This window comes from Dichomitus squalens, assembly GCF_000275845.1.
Source record: "Dichomitus squalens LYAD-421 SS1 unplaced genomic scaffold DICSQscaffold_11, whole genome shotgun sequence".
NCBI lineage: Eukaryota > Fungi > Basidiomycota > Agaricomycetes > Polyporales > Polyporaceae > Dichomitus > Dichomitus squalens.
The window spans coordinates 582,807-600,275 of NW_006766893.1; the positions used below are offsets into that span (position 1 = coordinate 582,807).

At 51.7% G+C, this 17,469-nt stretch overlaps 4 protein-coding genes across 4 annotated transcripts; 3 read left to right on the forward strand and 1 right to left on the reverse strand.

Moving 5' to 3' along the window:
* Positions 1-3,434: 3,434 nt before the first annotated feature.
* DICSQDRAFT_161308 (uncharacterized protein) lies at positions 3,435-4,417 on the reverse strand (the record flags this gene model as incomplete). The annotated part of the gene is made up of 3 exons (XM_007365242.1): positions 3,435-3,991; positions 4,049-4,107; positions 4,144-4,417. 3 exons carry the CDS (start codon positions 4,415-4,417, stop codon positions 3,515-3,517), a joined length of 810 nt encoding a protein of 269 aa, XP_007365304.1. The 3' UTR covers positions 3,435-3,514.
* Positions 4,418-10,968: 6,551 nt separating this feature from the next.
* Positions 10,969-11,298, forward strand: DICSQDRAFT_169628 (uncharacterized protein; the record flags this gene model as incomplete). The annotated part of the gene is made up of 2 exons (XM_007365243.1): positions 10,969-11,140; positions 11,198-11,298. The coding sequence occupies 2 exons, from the start codon at positions 10,969-10,971 to the stop codon at positions 11,296-11,298; spliced, it is 273 nt and encodes a 90-aa protein (XP_007365305.1).
* A 1,492-nt stretch (positions 11,299-12,790) lies between these two features.
* DICSQDRAFT_136159 (uncharacterized protein) lies at positions 12,791-13,536 on the forward strand. The gene is made up of 3 exons (XM_007365244.1): positions 12,791-13,057; positions 13,108-13,333; positions 13,397-13,536. The coding sequence occupies exons 1-2, from the start codon at positions 12,844-12,846 to the stop codon at positions 13,320-13,322; spliced, it is 429 nt and encodes a 142-aa protein (XP_007365306.1). The 5' UTR covers positions 12,791-12,843; the 3' UTR covers positions 13,323-13,333; positions 13,397-13,536.
* A 1,787-nt stretch (positions 13,537-15,323) lies between these two features.
* Positions 15,324-17,000, forward strand: DICSQDRAFT_136160 (uncharacterized protein). The gene is made up of 4 exons (XM_007365245.1): positions 15,324-15,678; positions 15,737-16,026; positions 16,084-16,491; positions 16,551-17,000. Exons 1-4 carry the CDS (start codon positions 15,603-15,605, stop codon positions 16,797-16,799), a joined length of 1,023 nt encoding a protein of 340 aa, XP_007365307.1. The 5' UTR covers positions 15,324-15,602; the 3' UTR covers positions 16,800-17,000.
* The last annotated feature ends 469 nt before the right edge of the window (positions 17,001-17,469 follow it).

Below are 17,469 nucleotides of genomic sequence, written 5' to 3' on the forward strand. Positions count from 1 at the left end.
CATAATGTCAAAGACAAGCGAGGACAGTAGAGCTATGAGCGACGGAGGACACAGACAGCAGAAGACACTGATAGGGAATCGTCTCGGGGCATGAGGTCAAGCACAGTAAGAGATCAAGGATTGTGCTATGGACCGTTAGATGTTAGGATCATGAGACAGAGGCAAAAAAAACTAGTCCAGGGACGTCTAGTGAGGGAGCTACTAGTCATGCACAAACTCACCGGAATTGCAGGATTCAAGAACGCGAAACTTACCTCAGGTGGTCATAACAGCATGCAAGATAGAAAGAGACGCACCTAGAGACCTTTCGTGGACGGGGAGGGTCAATGAGCAACATCGAATATTGAAGGGATACATACTGAGTAATTGTAGCGACCGCGGCCTCGAGCATGTGTACAAGACTTCGGTGATATTTTGCACTCCGACCTAGTGCTGTATAGTACCAGTACCGACGCAGACACGCGGTGCATCTGGGTGTTGACGGCGCTTGGAAGTGGGTGATAGCATTGCACAGTGAGCACAGGCTAGGACAGACAATGCGATGACATCGCCAGAGGGACAATATTGGGCTGACATTGCCCAGGCCTCGCGATGCAGTAACCACGAAACCAGTTATTTTGGCGTTTGCCATTATCTGATCATGGGCTTGAAAGTTGATTACTAAGGCGTCAATTATTAGCTCCGTGGCCATGGGGCCGATTTAAAAAGGAATTCTGTGATGACCGAGAATCTGTTGGTCTACATACCGTAATCCGGTCTTCATGTAAGTATGCATCCTGACAACTATGGGACAGACGGGCTGCACGTCTCAATAGACAGTCTCATCTCATGCTAAATCTCACGGCTACGTCTATGATATGTACTATCTTCGGTCATCCGTGCCCCTACAGCATTTCGTATCCCGCTGAACCGTCCACGCCTACTATGGACCCCTCTCAGAGCCATAACCTTCCAAGCACTGTGTCTCACCTTTGGTCTCGCTTCCACGCAGTCCGCCACCCGGTCTGTCAGCTTTTTACTGAGCCCATCCATCAGGAAAAACTGCACTTGCTAATGAGGGATAATTACCCCTAATGAGGCCGATTAGGGCATTAGTCTCATTAGCTTAGTCCCATCCTAATGAGCGGCCGAATAGATGGCCATTATGTCCATAAGCCTGCTACGCAAATGGATCAATAATGCCCTCTTACGCTGCTCTTATTTCAATAATCGTACACTCATTTTAGTGTCATATATATATATTGTCATTACACATTACAAATGGCGATAGGCAATTGTATTGAGCGTTTATATACTCTAGTACAACTCTAGTACAACATGACACGACAACTATGGCTAGGTGAGACGGATCTACGGGACAAAGTAGGCATCCTACTGGGATATGGATATACCTGCCGGGATAGGCTATTAATGTATATACTAACAGAGGGTAGGGAGAAGGAGTGGTGAAGGAACAATAGTTCCGAACAGGCATCGTGATGTTAATCTAGTGCTACTGCATGTCCTCACTGGAGATCATGGATACACGAACAGGAAGTGTACACGACAAGGGATGGAGGAACTTACGCGCACATGAGGAGAGCACCCAGTTCGTGCTGCACCCATGGAGTTCACGGTGACTCAACGGGGCAGGCGGGGAGAGGTCAAACGGAATGAACACACCTAGAGCTTTGTGGAGTATGCACTCCTTAATCTGCGTCCACCTACCTGCACTGCTGCTCCTTCCGGATAATGAACATATGAACACGCTGCGCCACGCAACCTACCAGATAAGGCCAGTGTACCTCACTTGGGGAGGTGTTCACATGCAACCTTGACCTACTCAGACTATACCAGGAGTATCACAGAGACGGAGTAGGGCAGAGACAGAGTAGAGCAGAGACGGAGGAGTAAGAGCGAGCTACTGTGATGTGGCAGCTGGGAGACAAGACTTGCACTCAAACGCCCGTCGAGTTTACACGACAGGCGTCTAACCAAATATCCTTCTGCGTCCAAGTCCCTGAGCGCTCGAAGAGGTAGCCGTGCATCTGCCGGAGTGCACACAAGCGGACAACACCTGCAACCTCTCAACATACATAGACCTCTAGAACAAGGAAGTACGCTGAAACTTAGTAAGTCAAATCGTCGCTCGCTTACATTTGCCGCCTGTTATTAGAGACGGTGAAGAGTGGATTAGCAGCCATTATCAAGGACTACACTAATTTATCTCTAATTAGCGAATGCGGTTTTTCCTGATGAGTCCTCCAACATGATGGTGTTTCTAGAAGATATGACGCTCACCTGTTGCTTCTCACAGGACTTCTACCGCTGAGGATTGTCGCCCCATGATTGCCGCGGCCTGCTCAAGATGAGCCTCACCAGTGTCCATGTACCCTAGACTTCCTTCATGTACGACGACTTGCGCGAGCTTGGCTGGAGCTACGCTGAGCGGGACCCGACGTTCTGAAGGCGTGTCCGGAGCTATAATCGCTCAATACACATTGTGGACCTTGCAAGTCAACTGGCGGCTTCGTGAAAGCGACGGCTGTTGGAATCCTGGCATCAAGATGGCGAGCTCGCGGAACGAGCACCACAGGTCCCGCCCCCCGACGGATACCCGCGCCCTTATCTACCCCTATTCTACTGTGTATATAAGGTCTATTGTATGTACTATGTACGGCACGCGTTTGCACCGGCCAAACGCGAATCCCATTTGTGCCCGCTTGCCCTCGAACTTCTTCAACGGCTACCTCTTTTTCCTTTCCGAACCTAGAAAGCGCAGAGACTGAGAGGAGTCATTCCAGAGACGACGTTACTCTGTGATCATGTTTCCCTCTCATTACCTTGTCATGCCGAGATCTCTCGGACCGAGTCTGACTGGACAAAGGCCGCGGCCCTGGCTTGCGCGCTCGACCCTAGCCAGCGCATGTTCGAGCCTTTCGTTGTATCCAGAACACTACCATCGTCGCTGAAGGAAGATAGCTTCGTGCTTGTCTTTGGAAATGGCGACAACGTGGTCAGGAGCGACGGATTCTAGAGTACTCGACAAGATTCGTCCCGTTAAGTTCGCAGTATTGAATAAGTCATGTACACGTTCTCCTGCACACGGCGTTCTCCTGCACACGGCGTTCTCCTGCACACGGCGTTCTCCTGCACACGGCTCACCAGACTTTAGGCCTTATGCAGCAGTCTCGCCGACTTTCCCATCCAAACGTGGAACTCGTGCCCGTGCCGTTTCCCTTCCTCGCACCTGGCCTTCGATCCCACTGCGGGCACAATGACCGCATGGCGGCCTGCACGAAAGTCTTTAGAACTCTGGAGGTACTCGAGTCGCACGATGCCGGCGAAAATTCTTTTGCCTGGTGTTACGCAAAAGTGACATGTCGTACGAGTTGCTGTGGAGGCATGGACATTACAATCAGGACGCTTGCAACAGAAGCCGTTCGTTTAGTGGTAGACGAGATACATAGTGAAAACCCGCTCCATCAGTACTCCATCAATTATTAAACGGACTAATAAACACGTGAGGATACCGTCAAGACTCGCTGTTTCGAGCATCTGCTGCCTCCTTTGCAGCCCGCCGCTTCTCAGCCCATTCTCGTGCCCGAGCACGTCTCGCTGCCTTAACCGCATTGTCAACTTCATGTGACAGCTCCGAGGACCCAGCCACCTCTGCCGTGCCACGACCCTCCAACGGGGCTTCCCGGACATCCTCCTGATATTCTTCTTCTGCGGCCTCGCTCCCCTCATCGCTATCACCATACCCCGCAAGACCGCCGATGAGGTTCTGCGTCTTCGCCTGCGCCGCCCTCCGGTTCTTCTCCTCTTCCTGCTCTAGACGCACCTTCCCCCTCGCCAGCTGCCACGCACACGACCACCGTCCGCGCAGGAACGCGAAGCGCGGGTCCGCCCCGTGGTTCGCGAGGATGCGCATCTCGAGCTGCGCGGGGTTGGGTGAGGACAGAATGTGGGACGCGGTGCGGCGCATTAACTTGCGCTGCGCGTCGTCGGGCTGACAACACGATGGAAGATGAAGAGGAGAAGAACGCGAGCAGAAGAGACGACGTACCTCCTCGTCGCTGCCACCCCAGCTTTCCTTGGGGTCTCTCTCCTCGTCGGACCCATCCTCTGCGCGAATGGCTCAGAGGTGTGCTTCGCGATCACGGTCCATCACGCGACGCCGCTTGTCACGCCGGTAGTCCTCTGTCTCTTCTGCGGTAAAGAAGAACGTGTCCTCAGCGTCGGATGGGAGGTCAGACCACCCTCCTGGGGAACTGGCCCTTGAGATGGCCTCCGGCTGAGAGGATATATTGGGCAGAGATTCGAGCAGAAGTCGCGCATCATACCTGTACGGGAGAACATCAGGGATGGGTATACGAGAAGAGAGAAAACGGTAGACTGCATTTCGTACATCCAAACTCTCCATCTCAGGATTCATGTAGTGATAGCCACAGGCAGAACACGGCTCGAGATCAAGAGTTTGAGCGTGCTGCGTACCTGTCCACCCACAGACCACGGCCTTCAGACCGATCGCTGGGCGCGCCGTCCGAACGTTGAGACCAGTCGTACACCGGCAGCTCAACTCACGAACCCCACAGTATCAATCCATCTCCCACATCTCTGGGTTGGTCACCCTCCCCAGCTGCTCTGAACTCCAGCGACTTGGCGGCTGCCGTAGCTTGGGGTCCGCGTATGATGTCCGCCTCGTACACTTGGATGAACAACACCATCAGGAAAAACCGCATTCGCTAATCAGAGATAAATTAGTGTAGTCCGTGATAATGGCTGCTAATCTGCTCTTCACTTTCTCAAATGACAGGCGGCAAATGTAAGCGAGCGACGACTTGACTCACTACGTTTCAAGATACTTCGTTGTTCTAGAGGTCCATGTATGTTCAATCGTGGCCGATTTGGGAGGTTGCAGGTGTTGTCTGCTCGTGTACACTCCGGCGGCTGCCTCTTCGAGCGCCGGTACTTGGACGCGGAAGGACACTCGTTTGGATGCCCCTCGTGCTTGGACGTGCAAGCTCGACGGGCGTTTAAATACAAGTCTTCTCTCCCAGCTGCCACGTTACGGTAGACGGTAGCTCGCTCTTTCACCTCCTCCGTCTATGCTCTACTCTGTCTCTGCTCTACTCCTGGTATAGTCTGAGTATTTAAAGCTAGCATGTGAACACCTCCTTAGTGAGGTACACAGGCCTTATCTGGCAGGTTGCATGACGCGGCATGTTCATATGTTCATCATCTGGAGGGAGCAGCAAAGCCAGGGATCCAGTGCAGGTAGGTGGATGAGAATCAAGGAGCGCACACTTCATAAAGCTTTAGGTGTGTTCATTTCGTTTGATCTCTCCCCGCCTGCCCCGATGAGTCGCCGTGAACCCCATGTTATGGGTGTTACACGAACTGAGTGCTCTGCTTGCATGTGCGTAAGTCCCTCCATCCCTTAACGTCGTGTACACTTTCTGCTTGTGTACAGATTCCATGTTCTCCAGTGAGTACATGCAGTAGCACTAGATTAACATCACAATACCTGTTCAGCACTATTGTTCCTTCACCGCTCCTTCTCCCTACCCTATCTTACTTAGTATATACATCATCAGCCAATGCTTGCAGGTATACCCATATCCTAGTATGATGCCTAGTCTATCCTGTAGCTCTGTCTCCCCTAGCCATAGTCATCGTGTCATGTTGTACTACAGTATAGATTGTTCAATATACTTGCGTGTCGCTATCTGTACTGTGTAGTGATAATATATAAACAACTCTAAAATGAGCGTACGAAGAGCATCTGAAAAAACAGCCTTTGCAAATTGACACTAATTATCACTATTCAGATAATCTCATCTATATTAGCAAGTGTTAGCAGAGATGACATCTACATTAGAGCTACTATTCAGACGCACTTCTTCAGTAGTGCAACTAAGCACTAATTAGTATACTTGGTACTAGTTATAACTACTCTTCACTATCGCTTTTTCTATAGTGCCATGTAGTGCCAACATGATACTACTATAGCACTACTGCAAATGTGGTCCTCTAATTTTCGCTATTTTGCACTACTGTAGTACTATTTTGCGCTATTTTAGCACTACTCATTTAGGGGAGACTCAGATAAGATGACAATCCTTTATTTATAGCTCATAGTTCTCAACTCAAGCATTACACACCTCTATAGCTGCAAAATCACCATGATAGCTGACTTATATTTGAGGGCACAACTCAAGGTAGGAACTTGTTATCATGTATAGGACTAGGCTGTCAGCACAGCATTCAGACCATGAAGCATACTCTATAGCACACTCCATATTATATACATAGTCCCAGACATTACACATATGCAAGCCTCAGCAGGTGAATCTCAAGGTGAGGTGTCACCACTTTGCCCAAGTCCAGCAGTGATGGATATATATAGTACTTGTGGAGAGGGTCTGTGTAAGCTCTGGTGGTGCAGTGGTATAGAGCACCCCTTCGGAATAGGAGTGTTATCTGAAAGTGGGGTTGGGGGTTCAAGACTGGGTGAGGACACTTTTTTATAATATTCTTTCCAGCACTTAAAATGCATCTGGGGCTTATAAACAGATGGTTTTGAGGTCATATTAAGCATTTCTACACTAGTCAGAAATTATGGACCCACTCTATCCACTACTATCAACGTCTACTGTAGCGCTATTTCCGTCTACTATAGTGCTACTTTGCACGAATTTGCATTAATAGTGCAAAATAGTGCAATTATTTTTGGGGACCTCTCGATTTTGCACTATTTTTCACTATTCAACTACTGTGTCTATTAAGAGCTAATATGTACTGAATAGGTGTAATTCGCAAAGGTGGTTTTTACAGATGCACGCAGGACGATCGATTAGAAAGCACCAATGACTCAGAGGAGAAAGAAGGGACTGTTCAATTACCTGACTCGGTTGGTGTCGTGCAGTGCCTAGGACACAGCTGAAGCAGGCATACAATGTCTGATTGTCGGACAGGAAGCAAACTGCTGCCCGTAGATATTCTGTTCTCCACTTCATATAAGGCTCACGGTTATACACTAGCTGTAGATCAGTTCCTCTTCCTGTCTTTTTGAGATTATGCGATTATCATGTCTTTGGCATACTCGCTGGAGATCGCTCTATCCCGGTATAGCCCTGAAATGCATGAACATAACCTCGGCCTCATAAGTACCCAGCTCCCACTGCTCGCAATGCCTCGCATCCCTACAACTACCATGAATTCAGCTCCTCCGTTCAACATGTTCCTTGATCAGCCAAACAAGATTTCCTTGATTCAGTCGCTCAGACACATCAGCAAAATGTCATGGTCTTGAATCTGAACTTGGGCCAAGACCACGGTCTTAGAGCCAAGACCATAGTCTTAGCCTCAAGTCTGCAGTCTTGGTGGTCTTGAGGTCAAGACCATGAACTTGGAGCCAAGACCGTGAACTTGGAGCTAAGACCGTGAACTTGGAGCCAAGACCATGGACTTGGCTCTAAGACCGCGGTCTTAGAGTGAAGACTATTGTCTTTAAGTGCTTAAGCAACTTAGAGTTAAGGGTCAACTTGTCTAAATCAATATAAGAGTATCTAGATCATATAAGGATATGGTCTAGTAATGATCTTATAAACTGCATAATTGTGTATATGTTCAAGATAAGAATGGTCATGAGACCTACTATAGTGTTCAATGCTTAAAGACCATGTTACTTCCATTATAGCACTACAATATTAGAATGACAACCCTACATATGCTATTGCAGGGTACAGTAGTGATCAATAGAAGTCTAGTGGCCCTTAACTTCATAGCAGGTAACACTACTAGCCTTGAAACTGCATTGTTGCAGTACTGAGTAGTGACAATTCTTTCCAAGTCCAACAAAATGCACCATATATTTATGGTGCACATATCTATCTATAAGTCAATATGGTGCAGTGGTCTAAATGGTGGTTGAATGTGGTAGTGCTAGAGGTTGCTGGTTCAATCCTAGCTGGTGTGTTTTTTTCCTTCGCATATCCGCTAATCATTGTATTGCTGTACATCACCATGCTAGAGACTAACTATGTCTGATATGATCCAACTAAAAACTGAGCTATAGTCTTTTATAGCATGAGCTTCTAGCATGTACTTGGCTCTGGTCTTGATTCTGGTCTTGGAATGGTCTTGGTGGTCTTGGTCAAGACCAATGGTCTTGGCCAAGACCACCCACCCGGCTTGGCCAAGACCAACGGTCTTGACCAAGTCCATTGGTCTTGATGTACTTGGAGTACTTGGTGGTCTTGGAGTACTTGGCCAAGTACCCCAAGACCACATTCAAGACCATGACATTTTGCTGATGCATCCCACCTGAACGCACAAGACATTATGATGGCCACTTCAGAAAAGGGTCTCTTAGTCATCCATGAGGTGGGGAACAACATGTAAGATGGACCATTGGGAACCACTCATATCAAACATCCACCGCCTCCTTACCTATCGCCGCATGAACCTCACTATCAGCTTCGGGTAGGGACTGCATTAAAAACGAATCTTGGGTCTCTTCCTGATCCTTCCCCTCCCTCGTCACCATACTCTGGGACACCGCAAATCCTGCTATGCTTCTGCGCCTCCTCCGCTTTCCGCTTCTTTTCCTGCGCCAGACATGCCTTCCCCTTCGCTAGTCACCATGCACGTCAAAGATGCAAGGTGCGGGTTGGCCATTTGGCAAGCGAGATGTGCATCTCAAACCGCATAGGGTTAGATGGAGATGACATGTGGGTCGAGTAAGATCCCTAAACCTAAACTTGCGCTGCACGTTGTCGAGTTAGGACGGAAGGGATGTAGTACCACAGACCTCCTCATCGCTATCACCCCCGCTCTCTTAGGTCCTCCTCTTTGTCTGAGCCTCTTTCGTAATGGATCGCGCGTATGCGAGCCTTGCAATCGCAGTATATGACGCGGGGAAGCTTTGACACCTCCTTTGCCTCTATCGCGAACAAGATCGAGTGCTAGGAGATGTGGGACCATCTTCCTCCGCTGGGAGTTGGGCCTCAGGACCTTCTCGCACAAGGAGTGGCAGATCTCACATTTACGGGAGAATGTCGGGGATAGCTATACAGGAAGAGGAAAATGGTGGACCGTACCCCGTACGTCTGCACACCCAGAGTAAGCTATCCAGGTAGCAGGAAGGTCAACAAAGGCAGGCGGAGCACGACTCGAAGTCAGGACGGGCTTGGCTTGGTGCGTACCTGCCTATCCACACAGCACGACCTCTAGGCTGCCCACTGTACATGTCGTCCAATTGCAGCTGAGATAAGGTCATTAACTCGTCCAGAAACGCTGAGCGCTGGTGCCTCAATTCATGGCTCCCAAGAAATCACCGTCTTCCACATATCTGTATCCTTGCCCGTAATTCTTCCCAATGGCTTTAATCTCTGGGTACTTGGCCGCTGCCGCGGCTTGAGGCCTGCGTAGCATATACTTTGTCTCGCATGCTTCAAGTTGACTGGCCGACGTCACCGTGAAAGAGAAACGAGAGTCAGAGGTGTATTCGGAGCGTCAGTTATGACGGATCATACTGATAGAACTTGCACTACTTCCTCCGATCAATGAATAGGCCAACCGGTCCTGAAGCGGCTATGGGTTGTTCAACTTGCGTCAAGGCTGGGTAGGCCAAGATTGACGGCGTCAATGCTGCCTGTTTTGGCCTGCCACAAAGTCGTTGACGTTCGCTTTTTCCCACGGACGGGGTACAGTCGCTACAACAACGTCAGTCCAAGTCGTTACCAGGGGAGCTCAATATGATCTTGGAGCTTCTACGCTTCTTTGACATCGTCTTCACGGGTCTCTGAGTCTGTCTATATTCACTCTTGTCGCCGATGTCCTGTCAAGCATATAATCCCGAATTGCTATGGTATCTGATTACCTGCGCTGATGATCCTCACACCGCATGAATGCTGTATTGACTTTGGACACCCGGATCTGTTTTACAGTGCAACACTCGAAAACTTCAGGTAGTATTGCTTTTCCTTCAAGTTTCTCGACACATACGATCCCGGTGGATTAATATTTCTGTGACATTGTCAGCACCGCGTCGTAAGCTGCAGCCGTATGCATGCTGAAGGCGTTGTGCGGCTGTGCCACCCGGTTTGCGTCTTCACAATGTGAGACGTGGCGGACAACTGTACAGCGCGCAGAGATGAGTATGAGTTGATTTAGTGAGTCGATTCGAGCACCGTCTCCGTTGCCAAAGTGGGTTTTCGGGTGAGATATAGCTCACAGTCGTGACGTGTACAGCTGTCAGTATACATTTTCGTGTCAGAGTCGAGGTCTCAGGTCAGTGTTTCTAAGCTAACGTCACGGCCTGTGTACCATCCTCATCTATGGTGGACGGTCCCATCTCGGACATACAGGTTCACTTGGACCATACATGAGTATGTTGTTCTTTATGCAAGTCAAAATCTGTGTTTCTTCTCGTGTTGCGGTAGCAGAGCGTATGAGGCCGCCACGCAGTAAAGAATCGGTTCAGCGCCTCGGAAGCAGTGTGCTGTCCATCGCGCGGACCAAATCAGGCAGGTTCGACGCCTTGCGCCCGGCACGCACGTCAATCAATGTCCAGTTAAGGCACTGAGTCGAGGTCACTGGCACTGGCACTGTACAGGTACGTCTGGTCGTTGCATTCGTGCTTTCCCGACATTTGCACATCCCGCTGTAGCTCGGTACCGCTCGGAAGCAGACCTCGCCAACTTTCCATATCGAGGATGCTTATGCGTTTTCGAGATGCGGGAAGCACGAGGCTCTGCGACTCCCTCGCAATATGCAGTGTGGCTGTAGTCGGGATACGTAGACGCGACGTTCTATGACTCGTTCCGTTCTTACGGTGAGTCGAGCAATTACTGACATGCTCTGTTAGTCGTTGTTCAGAGAGCAGCATGGTCGTATAAAAGATGTGTAGGCTCCGCTACTGGACTCACCACTCAACACCTCCATACACCTTCGAGCTCACCGACTCAGAATATATCACTCATGGCTCCCCTCACTACCAACCTCGTCGCGTTCTTCTTGTGCCTCGCTCTGACTCCCGCGTCTATGGCTGGCCCCATCCCATCCCGCACAATGCCAACGCCGTCCAACTTGGTGCTTGTCACGTCGTCAGCGTCAGCAAGTGACGTCCCTCCTGACCCAGTGTTTACATTTGGTTTGTCCATGGCAACTATTTCGGGCAACGAAAGGGCACTGACCCTCTTGGGGACAGGTCCCGGCGGTCTCCCGCCCGTGTCAGCACCCACCACCACGAACGCGCAGTCAACCGCATCGGTAACTGCGCCTGTCCTTGAGATGGACTGGCTGTCCTGAATACAGACCTATGTGCTGTAAGCTACCTCGCTGCTCTCGTTCTGGCCTTCCGCGCTGATAAAGGACCAGGAGACACCCATTCCCACCTCTCTCATTCTCCTGGGCAATAATATGCGTCCTTCGTTTTGTCGAATACGTGTATCAATATCTCTTTGTACTCCGTATACCCCTGCACACCACTCTCCTCGCATGATCAGCTGTAGTACTAGTACTCATTCTCCCATGAACTATGTATCGCTCCTTACTAGTTACGTCGGACTATTCACGGACCTCTCGGCTAGTACCTCGTTTTGTATTACCCCCTAGTACTACCTTTGCCGTTTACCTGACCTCTTTTGGATCTCTTCGCTCATCCTACACACACTTCGCCGTATAACCCTTAGTACTACTACCACTTGTATTGCCATCCCATCTCCCTTCTCGTCATTGCTTGCTCCTGTACGAGCCTTGTTGTTTTCAGCTTCGAGAAATAGCATCGTCGACAATTTGCCACTATTACGGCGGCTGCTGCATCGACTTTTTCAAACCTTTTCTTGGGACTTCACAAATGAATACAATGCATTCACACTTGTTGAGCCGATGTTTTCTACATGTGGTGGACAAAGGACCTTGCGCTCTTGGGCCGGATTCCCGAGGCCAACGCCGGAGTCTGAGGAAGCTGATATCAGGCCCTTCCTGATTATGGACTCGACACCATACCAGCTCCTTTCTGCGCATATTCGCCACATCTCACCAGGTACGCAGGGTTTCTCCGTGGGCCGCGACCCATGCAGAGCTGACCCTTAGCGCCGTTTCGCAACGTTAACCTGGAGCCGTTTTCACGCCACCTCGGCCCTTGCTTATCTCGACAGCGTGGTGGATCTCACCGTCTTGCTCGAGCGCCACGCCGTACTCGTGGCACAGCTCCCTTCCGGTCTGCGCCAGGTGCAAATTGTCCCAGCGCACCTAGAGCCTGGGGCAGCGTTACTGAATCAATGGACGGCTTTCGACCAAGCATCCTCCGCTGCGTACTTTGCAAGCTCATCATCTATCTTTCGGTCGTCGAGTTAGAAGTTGCTATTAGTGGACAAGCTCGGAGGTACCAGGAGCGCGAGCACGGGTGAAGGAGGCGTTGCCGTGGGTTAAGAACCAGAGACGACGGGTGATAGAGGAGGTGCCGATGGTGCGATGGCCCGGTGAGTGCTGCCTTTTGAGTCAGGTATTGGTGACTGTCGAGGCCGACCTAACGGTGTTGCAAATCTGAGTGAGCGAATTCTAGAGTGGCGCGCGTAGGTGTTGTACGTAAATAGCAGGGGCCGGCGAGCAAAAGCCATTAATGATGTATGGGAATTCTTGGGGTAATACCTGGCGGTCTCGCTGACGCTACGGTGGCGGTAGCGAGACCCATGGATAAATCCAATGAAGGCGTGGGAATATGGTGCCGCCCGCCATTGATGATATGTAGCGCTCGAGCGGCTTCATCATTCCCAACTTCTTTGCGACTGTGCTTGTGGTTACAACAAATCGTCCGTGTCGCCACTCGCAGAAAACCAACTACCCCAAGTCATGTCTACATCGGAACCAAAAATGGACGTCGATTCTCAAACTACCACATCGCCACCTCAAGAAGATACCAACGGGGAATCGGCGCCGCCGGAGAGCTCTGGGGCAGCACAAGCTGAACCTCCCACGAGTCGCCTGGAGAGGGTGAAGCCGCGAGATCTGTGCGAATTCAAGCACTCTATGCAGCTTGTGGAGGTCATGCTTGGCGCAATAGTAGGAAAGTCGGCGTTCGTCGCACACTTGAACTGCCACTCACGTACGCCACAGCGCACAAACAGCTGCACGACGACGCAGGGATCCTCCACGGGGATATCAACCCGAACACGATCGTCATGCTGGAAGGCGAAGATGGAAAGGTGAGGGGAGCGCTGATCGACTACGATATGCCCTTGTGCGAGGCGGCCATGCGGAAGCTACTGAAGCCGGACCGGGCAGTCCCGCCACCCCAACAGAAGCGGTACCGGATGGGCTACTGGCATTGATCGAGTATTGGGTGAGCACCTCTTGCCTTGATCGTATTGAGATCTTAGGGTATTGACGTCTCGTGAGGATGCAGTGCATACTGAAATCGTGTACGATGGAATGATGAAGCAAGATATCGACTCCCATTCATGCATCGCCGAGCTCAAATGTATTAGACTGCGGTTGTATCATATACTTACACCCACTTCAGTACGTACACTCTTGCGAACGGTCGCACACGAGGGCGCCCAGGGGGGTCCAGAAAGCCCACGCAACGCAATCCATTCGCTCGAGCCTCGCAACTAGCCTCGCACGGCTCACGTCAGAAGTACGTGTGACCAGTACCAACTGAACGCATACCTGCCCTGCTCAAGAGTATGCTTCACACCCCTTCCGTCTATCAGGTGATCTCGGCGGGCCGTGTTCCACTGATATAGCTGACTTCGCGTTCAATTGAGACGTGAGTGCCTCAAATCGACCTCGCGCGTGAGTCCCCACAATTCGATCGCGAAACTATAGGTATGCGCAGTTGGTAAGAGCTCCTCTGCGATTCGATGCCGGCATAGAGTACTGTATACCCACAACATCAAGCGCTCTCTAGGGTACACGCGTCGAAACACGGGCCGCGCTGCGCCTCCTGATTAGCTCACTATCGTGACGTACATGAGAATGAGTTCTGGTGTGCGGGAATGCAACGCAATTTGAATCCGTTCCTGGCGGCTGCCGGCGAGGCCTGAAGCAAAGAGCACAGAAAGTCGCGCGCGACGTCACATAGGCGTAAGACTCAAGGAATCTGCAATATCACAAGCATGGGTGGAGTGCGATGCAGGGGCAATAGGGCACGCCATACATACCTGTGAAGTTCGACTGATTCCGCACCCCAAATTCCCGCCTTCTCTCTTTACCCCCCCTGCCCCTTCTCACAAACACAGCGCTAGAAGTAAGATGGAAAATCCGGAGAAGGACATCGCGGGAGTCTTCTCGCTAGTGACATCCATAATTTAGCCAGAGATGCAGAAGGAGAGCATCCAGAGGTCTCTTCACCGGTACCGCTCTCCCCGACCTGGCCTCGCGCTTCACATGAGCTTGCGTACTGGATGAGGGCAGATATCACACCAAAGACGTATCGTACTGTTCGGCGAATTCGCGGCCGACGCTCGCGGGGCTTTCCCAATGGTTCCGGATCGTGTCGCCCAGGTACCACATAGATGTGGAAAGGGTGACGTACGACGAAGACAAGAACGAGTTATTCCGTGAGGTCTTCGCGACGCTCCGATTGCGTCGGTCCATCTTTCGGGCTGCGCCTTCCAGGTGCGTTTCGCTCTCCAACATGCCGTAGGGTGCTGTGCACATGAAGCTGAAGCTCCGCCCGGGGACCCGGACAAGGTCCTGCACTACATCGCCGAGCAGGCAGACTTCGCGCTCTTAGCGCCGCTCGTCCCGTTCGAGCTGCTCGTTTTGTACCTCGCGACGTTCGTGTGCGTCCTTGGCATGGTCTTCGGCAACCTCGGCCGGCCGTGGGTTGTGCGCGCGAGGGGCGGGCTCGAGCTGGCACATTGCCGAGGAAGGGAGACGCGTTACTAAGGAGGGGAGGCACCCGGTACATAACTCGCGCAGGCTCTTGAACGGGCTGGGGCAGAAAGTCGGAGGTACGTGGGACGAGGCGGAGAAGGAGAAGAATGTCCACGGGCATGGGAGCGGGGGAAGGCGGTCGGAGAAGCAACCGCCTTCGGGCGTTGCTGGAGATGATAGTTCCAGGTGGCACTTGGTATGTGCAGGCGGCTGGGGAGACCATCAGCGAGACGCGAGAGAGCGATCAATGCGATATGAATCGTTGGCTACAGGGTACTACCTGCTATTTTCAGAGAGCCCGCCAAGGGTTTGTAACGGGAGAAAGTCAGGTCTCTCCAAGTACTTGGACATCTCGATGAAGTGAACACCAGTGTCTGGAAGCCACGGGTGAGAAGCAGGTTCGTTGCAGAGTCGCAGCTATGGAGTATCCAGGCTTCCGTCGGGCAGGATGCCGGAAGCGCCGGGACTCCAGATTCAGTCGAGAACTTGGACGGAGATGAGCTTCGCGGGCTACCGCGCGCCTATCGCCTAAGCCGCACCCCACGCCAATCTCAATAAGACTTGGATCGTGTTCAAGGCCCAGCGATGGCCCGCGAATCCCTCTTCTCCTGCCCAGGTGATCCCACAACTCATAGGATACCTCCGAGCTGAGCGGAGGACTGCAGCTACTCTCTTCACGTGCGGTGCACGTCTATCACTACCTAGGCCTACTTCGGCAAGCGTCTTGGATGTATGTAGACCACGCCGACTACGTGTTTCAGGTATCCTACTACCTGGGGACGCTGTTCAACGCCCTGCTCTACGGTAGGCTGGCCTTGCACCTGTGCATGAACTTGATCTAACCTCATCACTCACTTTGCAGGGATTGAGCTCGTGATATACATCGCCAGCGTTCACATGGTTATGCGCCGTGGAGCAAAGCCCATGCGTTCGCAAGGGACTCGTTTTCTCTTAGTCTTCAGCACTGGTTTGCTCCTGCTCACCACCATATGGGGCGCCGTCGAAGCCTCATTGGGACGGCGGATGTGGATCGCAAATCCGAACTATTCAGGAGGGTCCGCAGTGTACCTGGCCAAAAACGCGCCGATGGGGTACAAGATCGCGGGCAGTGCGGCGGCCGTCGTGCTCAATTTGATGACCGATGGCCTGCTGGTAAGTCCTCTATCTCAACTCTTTTCTGTGCTCGGCGCACTGACTCATGGTGGCAAGCTCTATCGCTGTTACGTAGTTTGGGCAGACGTCCGGGTGATCATCCTCCCGTGTTTCCTCTACCTCTCGACGGTCCCGCTCGGGATACTCACCTTGTTCGTCAATGCCGTTCGGTCCGAACCGCGCTTATGGTTAGGTGGGATGCAGCCGTATACGCTCGCGTACACCTCGGTGGCCATCTCGTCAAACCTCCTCGTGTCTGCGCTCATTTGCGCCCGCATCCTCTTCCTCGCCAGGCACACCAGGGCCGCGCTCGGGGACGAGGCTGCGCATATGTACACGAACGCCGTCGCGCTGGTGGTCGAGTCCGCGCTGGCGTATGCGGTCTGCGGCGTGGTGTACGTCGTGTTTCTCGCGGTGCAAAGCCCGATGAGCGTCATGTTCGCATCGTTTTACGTTATGTTCACCGTAAGCACCCCTACCTGGTCAGAGCGTGTTGAACCTAACGACGGATTGGTCCTCTGTAGTGCCTCGCATCCCAAATGATCGTCCTCCGAGTACTCATGGGCCGTGCTTGGACGCAGGAAGCTGTCGCCCACTCTACGACGAGGATACAGTTCACCACAGCCATTGTTGTTGCATGCCCGAGTTTCGACGCTACGCAAAACTCACTTGAATCTCGCAATGGGCACAGCAGGGTACCTATCGACTTATGGACGGATGCCGAACTAGCATCTTCAGACGACCACGGGGACTCCATCGCAGCGTTGTTTTGACCGCGGTCATGACCGAAGCCATGACCGATTTTGACTAGCTTGACTGGTCATGACGGTTGGTCAAAGGTCAACGCGTGATCTAGGCGACCGGTCGCTTGTGGGGTCGCACTAATCACGTTGATTGGGACCAGCAGCTATGGATGGCCCGACTAATTGTGTATGCCTAGGTAGAAATTGTATAGAATTGAAGCAGCATTTTTCGAGGGGAGAGTGAGCGGAAGGTGTCAGATAATGTGAGCTGGAGACAACAGAGGTTGGAAGTATCAAATACTTAACTCCGTCAGCGGTAGAAACTATTCGGACTGAAGCATTTTTCGACTCTTCTACCGGACAAATAATATTGTGAGCGTGCAGCTTCCTCCCGCACTCGCTATTCCCTCACCCCCCTGACTACCTCCATGCACTAGCAAGACGGTGCCGCCTGGGAGCACCGATGACGAACCTGGTTTCCCGTATGCAACCCTGGTCAACTTGACCGGATTTCCCTCCAGACCAGCGTCGTTCGCCTGCCTACAGAACCTTCCTTTTGGAGCGAGCACCAGTGATAATGTAAATCGAGCGTGGCTAATGCTGTATTCAGACCCTCAACAACATCTCAGTTGCCATGACTAACGAAGTACTGAACGATCAGCTGTCACGGTGGCAACCAACAGTAGGCCGCTGGGCAACT